Below are 19,679 nucleotides of genomic sequence, written 5' to 3' on the forward strand. Positions count from 1 at the left end.
TGGTAACCTCGGAATTAAGTTTCAGTGGAAGGACCAGGAGTTATTGGGTGAAAGAATGGTTACAGTTAGTCACATGTTGGTTCCCCTGAGCGGTTTCAGAGAGACTGAGCTCCATGTCATGTGTTTCAGACCATCCTGGTTCATATGTCTCAAGGAAACCGATTTTAGCTTTATTGGGGAGGTCGTGAGGATGAACAAATGGAACTCCATGCGGCCACCCAATCTCCCTTTTTATATTCGCACAAGGGCTGTTCATTACATTGTGGTTGTTCTCGCACTCCTTGAGGTTGCAGAATCTGAGCTTGATTCCCTTTTTGTCTGCAATCTCCTGAACTCGTTCCTTGAGAACTCTCTGCGCTTCTAATCTCAGCCGCTTTGATGGTGGTAGTGGTTTGCATCTGGAGTCGCTCTTCCTCCGCTTTTTCATCTGCTTCATTGACCCTGTACCATAAGGAAGGACCTACTGATCGATCAAAACTTCTAACTAAGGAGTAACTTAACATCACATGCACTATGAACTACAACTTTCTTCAATCTGAATCCTTCTAAAATACTATGAAAGAACAAAGATGGAAATTAAACTGTAAGACTAAAAAGGTAAACTCTTATACCATCCTGGGATTGAGGGACGCTGAAGCTTTGCAAAGTCTGTCTGTTAAAGAGCTCATCATTTGAGTGAGGTCTCTGCATGAAGTCATCGACTGAAACAGGGAGCTGAAACTGAGCTTCAACACCATGACCTGCAGCTCTCATCTCAGAGCAACTCAGATTGGTCATTGATTTTGGCATGAGTTTGAAAGCCAAGGAGAACCTCCCTTCTATACTTCCTTGCATACTGTTTAAATCGGTTCTGTGAACTGCAGGACTCACATACCCTGCTGTAGCCTGATAAAGAGCTAGCCCCGGGTATACAACAGCCTCTTGAGGACCAAGATCCATATCAACTAAAATCCATTGCCCATGCATGTCCCTAATGTGCAACCCTGCCTTATCTGATTTCACAAACGAGATCAGACTCTTATCAAGCTGGTGATCATGGTCTGAATACAAGATAAGCTGCTCGTCTTCTGTTAAGTTATGGTGCTGTGCTCCATGAAATGACGGCCTAGCATAACAGCAAACAGACAACACAGAGGACGATATCTCATTATTCCTCAAAGGAACATTATCAAGAATCTCAGTAAAAGGACAGCTTCTCAAGTTCAAGTAGTAACCAATGGCATCAAGAACTACACGAGCAGCTTTGCCTAGTAAAGCAAAAATATCAGGCAAACCAGATGGTGGGAACTCCATAGAATTGGTTGGCTCAGTGGGACTCAAACCGGGTCTATACTCGTAACTCTCTTGCCACGACTGAGGATCAGCATAGTAGCCAGAGGTCTTGCACCAATCACTTGAATCATTTGTGTGGATCATATTATTATTAGCGGCTGGATATGAATCTCTCTGATGAAAATAGAGCCGAGCAGAATCAAGACCAGATCTAAGAAGAGCTCCATCGCTAGTTGGAAACTGAATGATGGCAGCAGAGTACTGAGCGAGAGATTGAGATAATGTAGTCACGGCCAACTTGTAAGAATCAGAAGGTAGGCCTTCACTAGGAGCTAAATCACAAACCTTGACACGACCCAATGTAGGCATTCCATTTCCTGCCATCAAACTAATTCAGAGAAAACACAATTGGCTCATAACAAGCTTTTACAGGAGGTTGAACATTGATGAAGGAAGATGGAGAAAGCAGAAGGGGGCATTCGATAGCTTCTGATATCTTAAAAGTGAGACACAGAAGCGTTTGTAATGATTGAAGCAACGGAATGAAATCAGAACCCTCTTTGATACCCCAAACCAAAAAAAAACTGAAACTTTCAATCACGAGAGAAACCCTAGAGTCGAATCGAAGAGAAGAGAAGCAATCGAAGCGAATCTCTTCTGCAAGAAGTAAAAGATGACCGTCTCCTAACAGAACAGACCAAAGTAAAGGTGTTTCCTTTAGGACAAGAAGATGAACCAATCTGTTTCTGTGCGATTTTGGGTGTGATTGGTAACAGTTTCTAAAAGCTTTGTCATTTTGGGTGCGATTTTGGGTGTGATTGGTAACAGTTTTTAGGACAAGAAGATGAACCAATCTGTTTCCTTTAGGACAAGAAGATGACCAATCGGACCCTTTGTGTTTTTTTTTTAAAGCTCAAAGCTTTCATGAATCTGCGATTGTGTTCTTCGATTTCAAAAGCTATGTATTGGATATGTTTTTTATTCATACATAATGACGCAAACTTTATATATCAACTTTTTTTCATAACTTGTTCACTTTGGGACATAAATGATACAATGAATACTGAGAAATGGGATCGGACAAAACACAAGTAATGAGAATGGTAACAAAAGAGCACAGAACTTGGAACATATTATATTGTTCAAAGAAGTAGATGAAAAAAAAGTAAAAGTGCAAGAAGAAGATTATGATATGATAGTGTGTGGATTGTGAAATAATGAATTATTTAAGTAGCACAGAACTTGGGCGATAAGGGCACACAAGTGGTTCAAGATCTTTGTTTGGAGATTCTCCAAGATCGACTTCTTTCAAGGAGGATCCATCCTCTCCAATAATGTAAGCTGCATTGCGCGTGCTCGTCCTGTCTTTGCTTTTATCGAAAACCACAACGACTTTCTTCTCCTCATCAATGAAGAAAGTTGGACCACAATAGCAAAACATAAACTTAATGGATGCGGTGAGTTTTCTCATATCCGCTGATAAGAGCTTGGTGCTCCACGAGACCGTGTTGGGCTCAACCTTAGTTGTAACCCAGATCTCCATGTGTAATGTATCCTCACGCTGAAATAACACGGCAAGCTGGTCATCTCTAGCATTAGATAGACTGACAGTATCTTTATACCACCAGCCAAAGGGCAGAGGCAAACGCGGGCCAAATGCCTCACTTGTGAAATCAAAACAGAGTAAGAAACCACGGTCTACTCCTTGGCTAAGGGTTTCTGGATACCCGGCATGAGCAAACCAATATGTATTCCCCTTGAGAGAGACACCATGGCTATGGCTATAAGAATATATATATACCAATCTGGAGTGAAATCAAGAACCCTCCATGAAGAGGAGTTAAAGTCGTAGATTTTGAAGTCAACAATTTTGGGTTCGCCATAAGCTACCATAGCAAAACTCAAGATTTTGTGGGATTTGGCGATGCTATTGTTGCTGTATCCGAGAGCATACGAATATTCGTTTATGTAAGGAGAATAATCTGTGATCGGGGGGAACCACCGGGGTTGCCCACAATACGGGTTAAAAACCAAGACCCTAGGGTTGTCTTTCAGGACGCATAACAATAAGCCGTCGCAGTGAATGACTTGACGTACCTAGGTTTGATCTGAAGCGTCTGGGGTAACAAGTGTACCTTGACGTTTCATGCATAATTCACCATTAAGATTTACGCTCATCAAATCAACCTTATAATCTATCATCATGACCACCATAAACTCTCTTTTCTTTGTTGCTAGTTTGGCTCGAACACCGAGGTGCTTCTCTTTAAAGCTCCTACTTCTGGACAATGTGTTCCACTTTTTGCAAGTAGACCGGACTCTTCTCATAGATGTCACCGGAACTTTAGAGAGCACCTCCTCCGCCAAATCCCTCGGAAGATCCGAAAAATCCCTTGAGAGATTGGACATTGATGAGGATCGATGTAACCTTCCCTTTTCCTCCTTCAAGTTTACAGATTTTCTTGTTCGTTTCATGTATTCGCTTGAATTGTTTTCGTAGTCTACAAGGTTTCTCAAGCCAAGGCTTAGGCCCCAAAAATTTTTCCTTTTTTTTTAGTAATTAAGGCCTTTTAAAAGTTTTATCTAAGTCAAGTAGAATAATGTTCAATTTTATAGAAAATAAATAGATTTTTGCTCCAAAATCAGATTTTAGTATAAATTTGGAACAAAGAAATTGAACTTTTAGTGTGAATCTATTAAAAAGATGTGCATATTTTTTTTCCTTTAATATAAGGGGTACAATAAAAAAGTTGTTCTAAGACCTCTAAACCGGGTTATGCCTAGGGCTGTAGCACCTAATAATATCGGACCGGCTTCTTTAGATCACAATCTCCGACCTCTTAGCACGCTTTGAACCTTTTAGCTACTTAAAGATTCAATTGCTAGGAATTCTTAATCTTTGAAGTGATGAGCTTCTTCCCTCAAGCCTCATCTTCCTATTTAGTGCTATATTTGAGAATCTCCCTATTATTTATCCTTATGGCATAGAAGACAAACATGTTATTAGACCAACTCCAACCCATCTCCGTTTTCATCTTTATAATAGAGTTTAGAGTCAATTTTGCTCCAACTCATCTTCATTTTCATCTCCAAAATAGAGATCTCCATTTTTTTCTCTATATTTGGAGACTTCTCTTTTTTCTTTACACTACAATTTGGGAGATCTCTATTTTTTACTCCAAAATTGAGTAGGATTGGAATAAAACCCAACTCAATTTTGAAGAAAAAAAATGGAGATATGGGTTGGAGATGCCCTTAGTATAGATAATACATGGTGTATGATAGATAAATGATTAGAATGCTTACTTAGTTAAATATAGTTTTTTATAGTTATTTTTGCAAAATTCCCTTTTTAAAATAGCAAATTAATGAAATACCTATGGATGGTGTTTCTTAGTTTTTTTTTTAATTAAAGTAATCTTGTAGAAGACTCTTTTCAACAAAGAAATCTCTCATCCACTTTTTATTAGAATGCTTACTTAGTTAAATATATGTAGTCTTGTTTTTAAATATGTCAGATACTTCAAAATTTTGACATGTGTTTAATTATATGAACATATAATTTCACAAAAGCATAATTAATTTGTAATCTATTCAAAAGCCCTTTTCCATATGATAAATCTCATATTTATTGTTTCTTTAACCTTTCTCCAATTCATATTTATAATCTTATTTTTACATATGTCACATATTTCACAAATCCAACATTTGTTAATGATATGAAAGTAAATTACAAGATAATAAAAGTACATTTTTCTTTACTTAAGAACACCATAGATAATTAATACAGTGAGTTATTTTAAATAAAATAAAAGTTAAATGGAAAATTTGAGAGGTAAAACTTTAAAAACTTTAAAATTATTAATTGAAGAGCAACATAGTTATTTATTTCCCTTAATAATGATTAAATTGTTAGATAATATATATATATATATATATATATATATATATTTGACATATGTATTAAGGCAATTTTTCTTGTGTAATCTTCTAAGGAAAATATTTCCTATATAATTCCTTTGTTTAGATTGACAAATTATTATTTTTCTGATAGCAAAAAAAAGATTGATAAACAACAAAAATTATTTTTATGTCTTTAAAATTTTTCTTCTCTTATTTCCTAAGTGTTTATTTTCTTATAAATTTAGCTGAGATAATTCTTAAAAAATTAGTATATTTTATGTAGAGTTAGACAACCATGGGTTGTTTTTCAATGAAATGTTTGTCAAAGCGCTCACGACGAGATATTCCTGAAAAGTAAAGTGACATGATAATTTTAATTTCTTCATATCTATGTAAAAAAGAGCTGTGTCTTTTATATGTTCTTGTGATGCTACATCTATTTTCTCTTTGAAAATCTGTTCAGCAATTCAATTGAAGCCGAGTTGAAGATTTGGATGCATTGTGAAAATTGCGAAAAAGATGTTAAAAGAGCTATTTCCAAATTAGAAGGCAAGCAAACTTGAATATTTAGTTCATATTCCTTATATACTATATATATATATATATATTGTATTTGTGGAACAAATTCTACCTCTCACTTCTGCACTGAATTATAATTTCTTGAATATTTAGTTATTGATGATTTAAAAATATTTTCATGGTTTTTTTGGCTCAGGAAATCACATTTTGCTTATTTTTTTTAATCTAATTTTTACGTTTTGCATTTCCTATAATTAAATTTCTTAGGAAAATTATAAGTTGATTGAATTGCAGGACAACCATTTGTCACAAAGCTTTGGATATTTTATAACGTTTGGAACAATCACATATATTATTAAGGATAATATAGTAGTTATGTTATAATTAATAATACATTTAAATTATATGTGATTGCTAGGAGTTGAAGCATATACAACAGATATACTTAATCAAAAGGTTACGGTCAGTGGTAATTTTAATTTGGAGAAGCTATTGAAAACTCTCAAGAAAAAAACAGGTAAAAAGGCAGAAATCTTGATGGTGAATGAGAAAGCTGATATGGTTGAGAAAGAAGATGATGAACCTGAAGTAGTTCTGGAAGAAAATGAGGAACATGAAACAATTATAGAGAATAATGAAGATGAAAAAAAAATTGAAACCCCTCAAACAAGGTGTATCACTTCGTACTAAGTTTCAAAAAAAGTAGCATGTGTTCTAACTCTTCATGTTTTTTTTTTGTAGTACAACAGAAGTCGAAATTCATATGACATTTCTATGTGAGAATTTTGAGGTAGACGTCGGAAAAGTTATTTCTAAATTTGAAGGTAAATACTTATATTTATATTAATGAAATAACAAATACAACAAAATGTGCATTGTATTCATTTCTTTCGATGGTGTATGTATAGGAGTTAAAACATGTGCGGTCGATATAGAAAATCAAAAAGTTGTAATCACAGGCGATTTTGATAAGGAACAGTTATTGAAAACACTTAAGAAAAAATTGAGTAAAAGTATAAACAAAATGGAGCAGAAGAAAAAGGACAAAGAACCTATAAAGAAAGATGAAAAAATTGAAATCGATAGAGATATTTATATCAACCCAAGTAGTGTTGATGAAAAGGAGATGTCCAGATATATGATGTTTAGTGATGAAAATCCTAATGCATGTTCTATTTCGTAATGAAATATAGTCAAACTAATATCTATCATGAGAAACTTGATATGATAATGGATTGTATTTATTTGGTGATACTTTGTTATTTTCTTTACCTTGAAATAATATAATGGAAAAATAATAGTTTGGTTTCAATTTCCCTTTTTAGTATAAGCTTTATCTTTTAAATGCATTCAGTTAATATCATTTTTAGTTAATAATTTGAACAAATGTTAATCAAAGATAGTTTTATCATCCTAGAACTTGATTTCAATAACTTTTAGTTGTTAAGATTTCAATTCAAGTTTCAATTAGACAAATACTGTCCCAACATATAATTCAAGTTCAACTCCAACTCCGTTAGTAAATGATTTGTAAAAGATCCCAAAACTTAATCAATGCAGCTTGACAAGTTTGATATAATTACTCGGTTGGCTCAAAATTTGTATCTTATTGAGAAAGAGATATCTGCTTTAGCCAAAACGTGAAGTTTCTTACCAAGAAGGCACGATAGAGCATCCACTCCTCAAGACATTGTTTGTAGATTACGAACCATAAAATACCCTTCCGAATATTACATTTTTTTTGTTTTTTTTTTTTCATCCTAATAAATACAATATAGAACACTAAAAGAACTTGAACCCAATAGACGATATCACATATCAATCTTTAAGTGTTTGGACTCTTCCCTTTTTTGGCTCAGTGATCCTTATACTTATTTATCTTTCTTATGATGATTGGTGTCGGCCGATGCAGTTCCTGTTTTGTTTGTTGATTGTTGTTTGATGGTTAGAGATATCTCAATTGTTTGTGTGTATAACCCAGTAGATGGGAGGATTGCCTCACTGAGTGTTTATAAAATACTCACCCATCTCATATGTGTTGTGGTGTAGGTAAAGGCAAAGTGTGATCGTGGAATCAAGACAATGAAGATGAGGATGTTCTAGTGGCTCGTTGATGTGGTCTGACTTCTGTTAGGTTGTTAGAGTTAGGTCACTAGATTACGCTAGGTTGCTGGTTGATGTTTATGATATTGTTGGTTGGTTTATTATTGTTGTTGAATTATTGGTTATTGGTTTAATGCTAGCTGTTGGTTATTTTCCGTTGTTTGGTTTGGTTGTGGTCAGGTGGCTAGTTGGTATTAGACCACTAGTTAATTATTATTCTATAAAAAAAAAAGGTCGGGTCGTTTCAAATTACAAGGCCCAATTAAATAAATCAATGCAACTAATACAATCGTTAATAACAATTTTTTGGACTTTTAATAGGTAAAAATTGTTTCAACGATTTTTTTCAAACAATTGTGATTTTCACAAAAAAAAAAGATAATTAATTTGTAATTTTGTGGAAAGACCCTTTTCATAATAAATCACTCATGTATTGTTTCTTTAACTTTCTCCAATACTTATATATAGTCTTATTTTTACATATTCCACAAATCTGACATGTTTTAAATTATATGAAAGTAAATAAAAAGATAATAAAAGTACTATTTCTTTTTTACTTAAAAACACCATAGAAATAAAATAAAATGAGTTATTTTAGAAAAGGTAAAATAAAATGGGAATATTTTAGATTTAAAATTAAATATTTATTAATAGGAAAGCAAGATATTTATTTTATTTCCCTAAATGACGATTAAATTGTTAGAAACAAACAAATAAGAAAATGTAGAAAAGTATATATTTTTCTTATATCTGTATTGAGGTAAATTTTTGTGAAATCTTTGAAGGAAAATAATTTCTATATAAATCCCTTGTAAATTATTATTTTTCTGCTAGCAAAAAAAGATTGATCAGCAAAAAATTTCTTCTCTTATTTCTTAAGTGTTTAATTTCTTACAAACTTAGGCTGAGATAATTCTAAAACAATTATTATAGTTTATATAGAATTAGATAGCCATGGTTTTTTTTTTTCAAAGCGGTCACGATGGAATATTCCTGAAAAGTAGAATGACATAATAGTTTTAATTTCTTCAATCTATGTAAATTAAATAAGAGTTGTGTCTTTTATATGTTCTTATGATGCTATCTGTTTTCTCTTTTGAAAATATGTTCAATAATACAACTGAAGCCAAGTTAAAGATTTGGATGCATTGTGAAAACTGCGTAAAAAAAGTCAAAAGAGCTATTTAAAAATTTGAAGGCAAGCAAACTATATATATGTTATAGATTTATAGTTCATATTCTCAATATACCATATAGATCGTATTTGTGATACAATTATACATTTCGCTTTTGCATTGAATTATATATTTTTGAATACTTTATATTTTTATATTTTGGTGTAATTATTAATTTATAATTATCTTTTTGGTTTTATTTTTTCTCAAAAAGTGTTTTTGCTGATTATTATTTATTTATTTATTTACGTTTTACATATTATATATTTGCTTTTTTCTAGAAAAATTATGAATTATTGGAATTGTAGGAACAAAGTTAAGATATCATGATGAAATTTGGTCACAAAGCTTTGGATATTTTGTAATGTTTGGACCGTCAAATATATTATTAAGGATAACATACTAATAATGTTATAATAATAAATTTAAATTATATGATTAGTGGAGTTGAAGCATGTACAACAGATATGATTAATCAAAAAGTTATGGTTAGTGGCTTTTTTAATTTGGAGGAGCTATTGAAAACTCTCAAGAAAAAACTGGCAAAAAGGCCGAAATCTTGAAGGTGAATGAGAAAGCTTATATGGTTGAGAAAGAACATGATGAACCTGAAGTAGTTCAGGAAGAAAATGATGAAGATGAGACAATTATACAGAATAATGAAAAACAAAAAAAAACAAAAAAGAACAAGAAAAATCGCTAGGCGCTAGTCGGGCGGTTGGGGTGGCCCTAGCGCCTAGCAAAAAAAATCGAAGATTAAACGAGGATTAATCGGAGACTAGTTTTAGGATTATTTTATTAAATAAATAATAAAATATAAATATATAGTATTAAATATATATATAACTCTATTTATGTTAAAAAATATCTATCAAATAAACTATAAAACTATAGTATTGTCTTAAAAATTACGGTAAACATTTGAATTCGTTATTTACAAATAAAATTTTCTGATTTACATTAAAAGTTTGTACATTAGTTACTATAAAACATCACAAACTCTTAGTTTAGATTTCTAAAAAAAAAAATATTTGATTTATATTTGGCCAAAAAAATAACCGGTATTCACAAAATTAAGTTGGGAATAGTCGGATTAGGTGAGTTATAATCGAATTAAACATGTTGAATTAAATAGACATAATCGAATAATTGATGCTAGGCGGGGATTAGTCATTAATCGAGGCGGGCGAGGATGGACTTAGAGATTTTGTGTGTTGTAATTGGTGCTAGGCGGGGATTTTTTAAACAGGGCTCAAACAAGGTGTATCACTTCTTACTAGTTAATAGTTTTGATTAATTACGAAAGTTCCACAAAAACTACTTTCTTAGGATATTACATGTTCTAACTCTTCATACCTTTTTTTGTAGTACAACAGAAGTCGAAATTCATATGGCACTTCTATGTGAAAAATTCGAGGTAGACTTCAGAAAAATTATTTCTAAATTCAAAGGTAAATAATAAATACTTAGATATATCTATCTATATATATATTTTTCAGCACTTCTATTTATATTAATGAAATAAGAAATACAGCAAAATGTGTCTTGTATTCATTTCTTTCAAATGGTGTATGGACAGGAGTCAAGACATGTGTGGTCGATAGAGAAATCAAAAAGTTGTAATCACATGCGATTTTGATAAGGTGAAATTATTGAAAAAACTTAAGAAAAAATGCGTAAAAGGATAAACAAAATGGAGAAGAAAAAAAAGAACAAAAATCTTTTTTTTTTTAAATGAAGAAATTGAAATGGATGGAGGTATTTATATCCATCCAAGTAGCTTAAAAAGAGATGACCAAATATATGATGTTTAGTGATGAAAATCCTAGTGCATGTTCTATTTCGTAATGAAATATAGTAAAGAAACATGGCATGAATAATGGATTATATTTATTTGATGATGCTTTGTTATTTTCTTTACCTTGATATAATATAATGGAAAAAAGTAATAGTTTGGTTTAATTTTCAATTTTTAGTATAAGCTTTATCATTTAAATGCATTCCATTAATATAATTTTACAAAATACTAATTAAAAAAAAAACTATTTTCTCGTCCTAAAACTCGATTTCATTAACTTTTACAGATTACAAACCATCTAATACCCTCCCGAATATTACATTTTTTGTTTTTTTTTATCCTAACAAATACAATATAGAACACTGAAAGAACTTAAACCCAATAGACAATATCACATATCAATCTATAAGTGTTTGGACTCTTCCCTTTTTTTTGGCTCCAATGATCCTAATACTTCTTTATCTTTCTTATGATGATAAATTGATATAAAAAAAACTTACTAGTATGATGATTAATGACATAGAAAATTAGGCATTGAGTAGAAAAAAAGGCTCATATGGTATTCAAAGTATGTTCAAAGACCCAAAAGGCCTAATCATTAGAATCTTTGTCAAATTACAAAAAGATTCTCCAAGGATTCTTTTTTTTGGGCAAAAAAAAGGATTCTAAAAAGCAAAAAAACCATAAAACTAAAAGAAAACTCTAGATCAAAAAACGCATTCTTCTGATTTCTACTTCTTTGGTCAGTTCCGGTTTCGTGATTCCGACAGAGATTTTCGTCCTAATCAGAGTGGTCGTGCCAACAAAGCAGCATAGAGACACATCGTCGAAGGATGTAAAGCCGAGTTCGTTGCTGCTTAGCCATCAATAAACACCGATCTCCGAAGCTGGTTTTCCGGTTCGGTTTAGTCTGAGCACAAGGATGATACGATTCTTCATAAGGAAGTAAGTGAAGAAGAGGATGACGTGGACAGAGATAAAGAAGAGAGCAAATACTTGGAACGAGAAAGAGGCTTGGCTGTTAAGGAATCAACTTAAAAGAGTCGTGAAGCTCTTCTTCTTGATTATGCTTATGTTGTTGAATGTTAGCGATGTGCTAAGTGAGAGAGTGATGTGCTCTCTGATGGTTAGAGCGAGAGTGATGTGCTCACGTTTCTGATCTTGTTACAGAGGTGAAGAGCTTGTGATGTGCTTGCCTTCATCTATGGTGTGTAGTCGTTTGGTTTATCAATAAAGGAGATAGAGGTTTGTTATCATTACGGAGTTAGCGATATCGTAAATCTATCATTGGTGCGGTGAAACTGAGATCGGAGCTTCAACGCGATAATGGACTCTGTGATCTCTGAAGATGATGGTTGTAAGGATGTACCTATGTTCACCGGAACAGCTCCGTCGCTGTGGATTCCAAAAGTGGAGAGGCTTTTCAATCGTGGCCGTTACGCAGATGATGCGAAGCTTGATCTTGTCTTCTTGTATTTAGACGGAGTTGCATTGACATGGTTTATGCGAGAGATGAATAAAGAGAAAATCATGGATTGGAGTGTCTTTAAGCAGAGATTGTTGGCTCGATTTGCTCCGGTAAATCATTGTTCTCCATCCAAGGTCGAATTGTTTTGTGTTCATGAACTGGTTCCAAAAGAATCATCCGTTCAAGAAGCAGCAGAATCGATTTCAGAGCTTGAAGCGGAGACAAATGAAACAAACATGGAGACTGATGGTGTTGCACAACCTAAGGTATCGAATTCAGAATTGGAACCTAGCCTTAAATTCTGCAATGAACCATTGACTGTTTTGGGAGAATCTGAAATTGTGTGGAGAAATTGGGAACATCCACAATCTGGTTTTGAATGTTTAAAGAACAAGAACAGTGCACACAAGGTGTTTGATGGATTGTTCCTTAGAAGCCACAAACTTCAGCAAAAGAAGAAACTGGGTTTATCTCCTAAGTCATGGAAATTTAAGTTCAAAAACAAGACTATGCTGAGAAAGAGGACACAAATGGATCTACTTCAAGTCATTGAATCAAGTACTATCAAGTCTCGATATCATTGTTCTAGTGCTAACATTGGATTGGTGAGGAAGAGTAGAACTCAACACCCGAGACTACATAAACAAGCTCACATGTCACGGGTTATGTGTAAGCTGAGGATGTTGCATGATCCAAGAGGCATAAAGCAGCTTCTGCATGGGGATAAGAAGCTCATGTTCTTGTGTCAAGTGGAGACAGGGGAAGCGACAACACTCACGCTCAAGGAAGCAAAAACGGATGCAGGCCCTGGGATGCAAGCTGTGTCTGAGTTGATTTTTCAAGGATTCAAGGTCTTAACAGCGTATCCAAAGGAGTATGGGAAGCTTCAGTTACAAAATAGACTAGCAATGGATATTCCAGAGTATGCAGTTAGCCTAACAAGGGTTCCTACAGTCAACACAACTTTTCAAGACCGAGATGCAACACTCATGACATGGTTTATCCATGGCGATGCACAGTTTCAAGTGTATCACAAGTGGAGAAGTAAACCACTTATAGTTGGGAGCTTGATCTGCATTCAGTTTGTTCATAAGACAAAGCCTGCAACTTCTCCAATTTCCAGAATTCATAAAGACAGTGTGGTTTTTCATATTGGAGTGGACTATGGGGCAGGACAAGCAATAGAGGCTATGGTGTCTAACTTCCAAGTAAAGCATAGATGGAGACATAAGGAACTGCAGCTACTGATACTATTGTTTCAGATTCACCACAAGCTGGGAATTGGGTACACGGTTGTTCTTGGGATGGATACGAGACAGAAAGTTCAAGTATGGGCTCATCTATGGCTAGAAAGCCAGACCCGTTTATTGATTCATCTCCAAGAAATCTTGTTACACGTTTTACTGCATCAACAACAGAAAAAGAGAAAGCTTTCTAAGACATATGACTGGGCAGCTGCGACACAACAAACTTTGCAATGTAGAGATGCCGAGGAGTACAGTGCATTTGATTTTTCTTGCAGCATTCCCAATGCATTTAGCTCAGTACAAACCAGCAACACAACAAAAGGAGAGGACACACATGATTCAAACGCTGGTAGTTTCTTTTCTTTTAGAAGCTTGAGGACAAGCTTCTCCGAAAGGGGGAAGTATTGATACGATTCTTCATAAGAAAGTAAGTGAAGAAGAGGATGACGTGGACAGAGATAAAGAAGAGAGCAAATACTTGGAACGAGAAAGAGGCTTGGCTGTTAAGGAATCAACTTAAAAGAGTCGTGAAGCTCTTCTTCTTGATTATGCTTATGTTGTTGAATGTTAGCGATGTGCTAAGTGAGAGAGTGATGTGCTCTCTGATGGTTAGAGCGAGAGTGATGTGCTCACGTTTCTGATCTTGTTACAGAGGTGAAGAGCTTGTGATGTGCTTGCCTTCATCTATGGTGTGTAGTCGTTTGGTTTATCAATAAAGGAGATAGAGGTTTGTTATCATTACGGAGTTAGCGATATCGTAAATCTATCATTGGTGCGGTGAGCGTGGATCGAACACGCGACCTTCAGATTAAGATAACAAACCTCTAACTCCTTTTCTGTCTTATGTTCGTAGAATACCGATGATAGATTTACGATATCGCTAACTCCGTAATGATAACAAACCTCTATCTCCTTTATTGATAAACCAAACGACTACACACCATAGATGAAGGCAAGCACATCACAAGCTCTTCACCTCTGTAACAAGATCAGAAACGTGAGCACATCACTCTCGCTCTAACCATCAGAGAGCACATCACTCTCTCACTTAGCACATCGCTAACATTCAACAACAATAAGCATAATCCAGAAGAAGAGCTTCACGACTCTTTTAAGTTGATTCCTTAACCGCTAAGCCTCTTTCTCGTTCCAAGTATTTGCTCTCTTCTTTATCTCTGTCCACGTCATCCTCTTTTTCACTTACTTCCTTATGAAGAATCGTATCAAAGGATTGGGCATATACGTGAGAGAGAGAGAGAGAGAGAGTAAGATCGATTCTTTTTTTCTGGAGGATGTGAATTGTGAAAAGAGAAGGAATGGGAGAATTGATGATGAGTGAGTGTCTGAGTGACGTGAAAAGTATTTATAGGAAAAGAGCGTGTGTGTGTGATGATGAAGTCGGACGCGGCTGCTACGTACGTGGTCCTACGGCTTTTGTTGTTTCTGCGAATCTCATCTTTTTTCTTCCTTACCCAACACGTTTTTTTATTAGTATAGATTCGTTGCTTATGACGTTATTGCCCTTCTAATGTTTATACAAAATATCCAATTCTTAATCATTCTATTGCATCTATATACTTATTTAAGCCACCTTTAAACAAATAACCCTATTCCGTGTAAAATATTACACAAAATACCACTGTATTTTAATACAAAATATAATAATATAATTTTAATATTAATTTGTTGTAACCTGAAAATTTGATTATCCAAAAAAATAATAATTATTAATTTATTAGATTACAAGAAATCATTAATAAAATAATTTCGAAATTATTTAATAAAATAATAATAAAATTATTTCGAAATTATGTAATAAAATAATTAAACAGATTCTATTTATTGTTTCAGAAATCTTAGGAAACAATAAAAAACTATTTAGAAAATTATAAAATTTAAATTTATTTATAAAACTAAGATTAAATATTTACATATCTAAATCATTTAATAATAACAAATATATATTAAAATTAGGATACAACATTGTTTATATTTTTAAAATATATCTATATACTTATTTAAGCTATGTTGTTAAAAATTTAATCAGTTCTGATGTGACATATTACGAAAATGCTATTATATTTTAATTATTCTAATAACTAACAAAAGAAAAGTTTAGATTTGTTTATAAAATAATAAAACTCTATTTATTGTTTTATAAATCGAAAAACGGGTCCAATACGTAGTAGTTTCCATGCTTACCTATTAGTAGTTTAATATGAATCAAAATTCACCATATAGTACTATATTATATAACATGTAAACGAATGATACAATATAAACATAATATTAACAAATCACAAAATAAAAAAAAATTATCCACGCTACCAGCACGGATTATTATCTAGTTTCTAATTATAACACTTTCGTATTCTTGTGAGTTTTGATCTTGGATTCATATAATTCTGTTATTACTATTAGAGGTGGACACGAATAAATTGTTTAAAATTTGATTGACCATGTCAAATGTTACATATAACTGGAAACCATCAATATTTTCAAAGTAACAATTATGAACAATATCTTATCTCCACGAATCGAATGAATCATTTTATATAATAAGTAAAGAGAAGATGAGGACTACTTGATTCGAATCGAGTGGATCCAATCTTATTATACTACTCTCCATGTATTATTCAAAATGTTTTAGAATCAAGCCATGACATACTTACTTTTATCTGACTCTTCTACCTTATGAAGCGCAGACTTTGGACCATATAATATACGTATAGCAATTTGTCTAATTTTGCGTTATCGATATCATTCTCTACTTTTTTTTTCCTCCCTTAGTGCATGCATTAGAATCTTCCCATAACTTTTGGATATCACAAGCAGAGACATATTCAGTATATGTTTCTTTATAACTTAGAGGTATGGTTTCCTTATCGGCGAAGTGATAGAATCTAATAAGAAAAGAGCAAACTACTAGGAACTCCGAAAGGCCACTAGAGAGAGTTAAAAGCGTGTAGCCGTGTAATTAAAGAGATTAGAGATATTATTAACCACTAGCAAAATTCTTATTGTACTAGTAAGAGTGACCCTCTATAAACAACATACAGCCACGTCTCCTAACTTTTGTCTGAATGTAGTACTCGTTTCTTTTTCTTACCTTATCCATTCGTCCCATGAGGACTAAAAAGCGATGTCTCCATTTGATGTTCATTGTAGTATTGTAGTATTTTGTACGCTCTTCAATAAACATTGAACCAAATGCGTTCATGGTACAGAATCCATTTACCAGTTATTTGTACTTTCTGTAAAGTTCTATATGGTTCAAACTTCAAACTAAAACCATATATTAAAAATCAAATAACGTACTAAGTTGGTGAGATTGTATCTTATATCTTACACCAATGGAATCGTCATTTACAGAGTGAATTAAAAGGGGAGGGTCTTATGGTTTTGTATCGTAGTATTTGTTAAGCAGTTTCTCTGTATATTCTCCAAACGTCAGGACGCTATCAGAGAGAGATAACTCTTTCATCGATTGTAACTTCCTTTGGGAATGTTAGCTTCTGATCCCTACAAACACCACATTCACAGTTTTTTTTGTTATTGATATTTGTACAACAATAAGATTTTCCAGTGTTAAACCAATTAAAATTATCTTAAGTTCAGAATAATACCAGTCAGGTTGCATGAACAATGCAAATGTCGATCGCTCTAGACCACGAGCCTCCTCTCCTTGTAGCGCCTGAACACAAACAAGAAACTATGTATTAGTTTTAGTGTAGCGAGAGCGAGATTTGAAACTTAATACAATTGAAAGGAACCATCCATGATGAACAGATTAGTTTTGGTGTAGCGAGGTCGGAGCAGATTAGTTCGAACTAATCCAAATCAATTTATTTGTTTAAACTACCGAAATCTAGAATCAATTGGGACTTGGAAAACCAAAAACCTCTAATTAGAACGAAAAATGAAAGAAGATATGATCTCGGTTTAAACTAATGATGAAGGCAAATTAGAGAAGACATATGAATCTCGGTTTTGACTAATGACTAATCTCTCTAACCATTTGAGCCCTTAAAGTTAAATATATAAATATATTTCAAAATCACTTTAAAAACCAGTACACATCCATTGTAAAAACAGTCTTTTTGCTTTGTTACATTCATTTCAAATATATATATATATATATATATATATATATTAGGATTTCACCCGCGGTACACCGCGGAACTAAATTATAAATTATTGTATTTTAAATAATAAATTTTAATTTATTTAGTTTTCTAATTCTCAATTAATTAACTTTTGTCTAATTAATTTAGAATTTTGTTTAGAATTTTATTTTCCTTCTTCTTCTTACGTTTTATAAAGTTTATAACCTAATTACATTAAATTTGTTATTAGATAGAATATAAAATTCTAGATTTGTTTTGTTCTATAGAATCAAACAGAGGTATATGCATATATGGTATGTTAGTGTATATTTTTATGTGTTTTAAATATTAAGAATGTGTTATAGTATGTGTAATATTTTGTAGTTCATATACTAAATAATTTATAAGTTAATTTTGAAAACTATGATTACAAATCTATATATAGTATAGATGTGATAAACTAATAGTTTTAGTGTTGGTTCTATAGTCCAAACCTGTCATGCTAGGCGGGTGAGGCAACATGTTCAAAGGCTTTTAATCCGCAAAAATTCATCATACGAAATCCGTGAAAGTAAAAATTAGTTTTAAATACGTAATAAAAATAAATATGTGAGCAAGCAATATTTTTTATATTTTATTATTATTCCTTGAATAAGATATCAAATTGAATGGTAAATATGTTTGTTAACTTTTAAAATCATACAGTTAGTTTTTTTGAATGATTGTTTAAATTCAGAATTTATGTAGAACAATTACACCAAAATTAATGGCATTTTCTCCTATAACAAATAACCGGATTTATGTAAAATTAATGGCATTTGCTCCTATAACAGTTAACCAAATTTATGTAAAATTAATGGCATTTGCTCTTATAACAGTTAACCGAATTTAATTTAGGTAAAACAATTAGTTTCTACAAACAATCTGAATTGTGTATGGAGAAAATATTGTTTTGTAAAATTGGAAACTTGATATTAATTAAATTAATTATAAACTTAATAATTAATGTTAAAGGGAGTAGTTCTGATTGTTTTGGAAATTTATTTAGGATAAAAATCTTTTTTTCAAAAATGGAAACTTAATATTAATTAATTAAATAAAAACAAATTAATAATTAATATTAATGGTATGCTTGTAAATAAGTATGAACTTCAGGATTCATTTCATAAATGTCTCAAAAAAATGTATATATATATTTTCGTTACAAACCGTGTCTAATATTTGATAAAATGGCTTCTGTCTCTCGCTTCTTTTTCACTGCAGACCCTTTTGCAGGCTTCTGTTCCATGTCACAAAAAGCTTGTCATAGAGTGGGTTGCAGCCAGTGACCTTGAAGACATAACTGCACAGGAGGTAAGTCTGGTTTTCGTTGCTCTCACTGAGACATTTGACATTCTCTTTTAGTGACACCTGTCATTCTTTATTTTTATTTTATTTTTTAAAAACAAATTTATATCATTTTCAATTCCAAATAATTATATTTTTTTTATCAATGTTGGTACAATTGACATATATTTTTAAATCCACTTTTATATCTTAAGTTCTTTTGTCAAACAAAATCAGATTATTTTATAATAAAATTTCATATTATATATATGATACAAAATCTAATATTCTATAACATTTTGAAACGACCGACCTTCTTTTTTTTTAATAAATAAATAATAAATAATAATATAATAGTTAACTACAACTAGTGGTCCCATACCCACTAGCCACCTAACCACATTCACAATCCAACAGCGGAACAACATACCAATAAATATCCAATAAAACAATAACCAATAACCAAATAAGTAATATCCAGCATTAATCCCAAACAGCATAAATCAAACAACCAGCAATCCTAACAATGCTCTAAGACTCAATTCTAGCAACCTAACAATGCCAGGTAACCATACAATCAAGTCCCTAGAACATCCTCCTCTTCATTGCCTTTGATTCCACGATCACACTTTGCCTTTACCTGCACCACAAACACAAATTGAGATGCATGAGTATTTGATAAACACTCAGTGAGGCAATCCTCCCATCTACTGGGCTATACACACAAGCAATAAGATCTCTACATGCCACAAACAACAATCA

At 32.6% G+C, this 19,679-nt stretch overlaps 4 protein-coding genes and 1 pseudogene across 5 annotated transcripts in view; 2 read left to right on the forward strand and 3 right to left on the reverse strand.

The window, feature by feature from the left end:
• Window positions 1-2,232, reverse strand: part of LOC104745515 — a 7,312-nt gene extending 5,080 nt beyond the window's left edge. Inside the window, exons 1-2 of one of the 2 annotated variants that reach the window (XM_010466772.2) lie at window positions 612-2,221; window positions 8-441 (exon numbers count right to left, since the gene is read on the reverse strand). In XM_010466772.2, the coding sequence (XP_010465074.1) occupies window positions 41-441; window positions 612-1,656 (1,446 nt within the window). In that variant the 5' untranslated portion in view covers window positions 1,657-2,221 and the 3' untranslated portion in view covers window positions 8-40. Of the gene's footprint in view, window positions 1-7; window positions 461-611 lie in introns of those variants that run through there. The other variant, XM_010466773.2, reaches the window with a different exon arrangement.
• Window positions 2,171-3,681, reverse strand: LOC104745517 (annotated as a pseudogene).
• On the forward strand, window positions 6,106-6,981 carry LOC104748163 (heavy metal-associated isoprenylated plant protein 22-like; the record flags this gene model as incomplete). The annotated part of the gene is made up of 3 exons (XM_010469845.1): window positions 6,106-6,365; window positions 6,436-6,518; window positions 6,603-6,981. Coding segments are annotated over 3 exons (618 nt in total), but the record flags the coding sequence as incomplete, so codon positions are not given.
• LOC104745518 lies at window positions 11,310-11,972 on the reverse strand. The gene is made up of 2 exons (XM_019236670.1): window positions 11,922-11,972; window positions 11,310-11,791 (listed from the first exon to the last, which is right to left on the reverse strand). Exons 1-2 carry the CDS (start codon window positions 11,970-11,972, stop codon window positions 11,552-11,554), a joined length of 291 nt encoding a protein of 96 aa, XP_019092215.1. The 3' UTR covers window positions 11,310-11,551.
• Window positions 11,789-14,223, forward strand: LOC109129067. Its single transcript, XM_019236651.1, has one exon. The coding sequence runs from the start codon at window positions 12,097-12,099 to the stop codon at window positions 13,891-13,893; it is 1,797 nt and encodes a 598-aa protein (XP_019092196.1). The 5' UTR covers window positions 11,789-12,096; the 3' UTR covers window positions 13,894-14,223.

The sequence above is a fragment of the Camelina sativa genome, chromosome 15 (assembly GCF_000633955.1).
Source record: "Camelina sativa cultivar DH55 chromosome 15, Cs, whole genome shotgun sequence".
Taxonomy (NCBI): domain Eukaryota; kingdom Viridiplantae; phylum Streptophyta; class Magnoliopsida; order Brassicales; family Brassicaceae; genus Camelina; species Camelina sativa.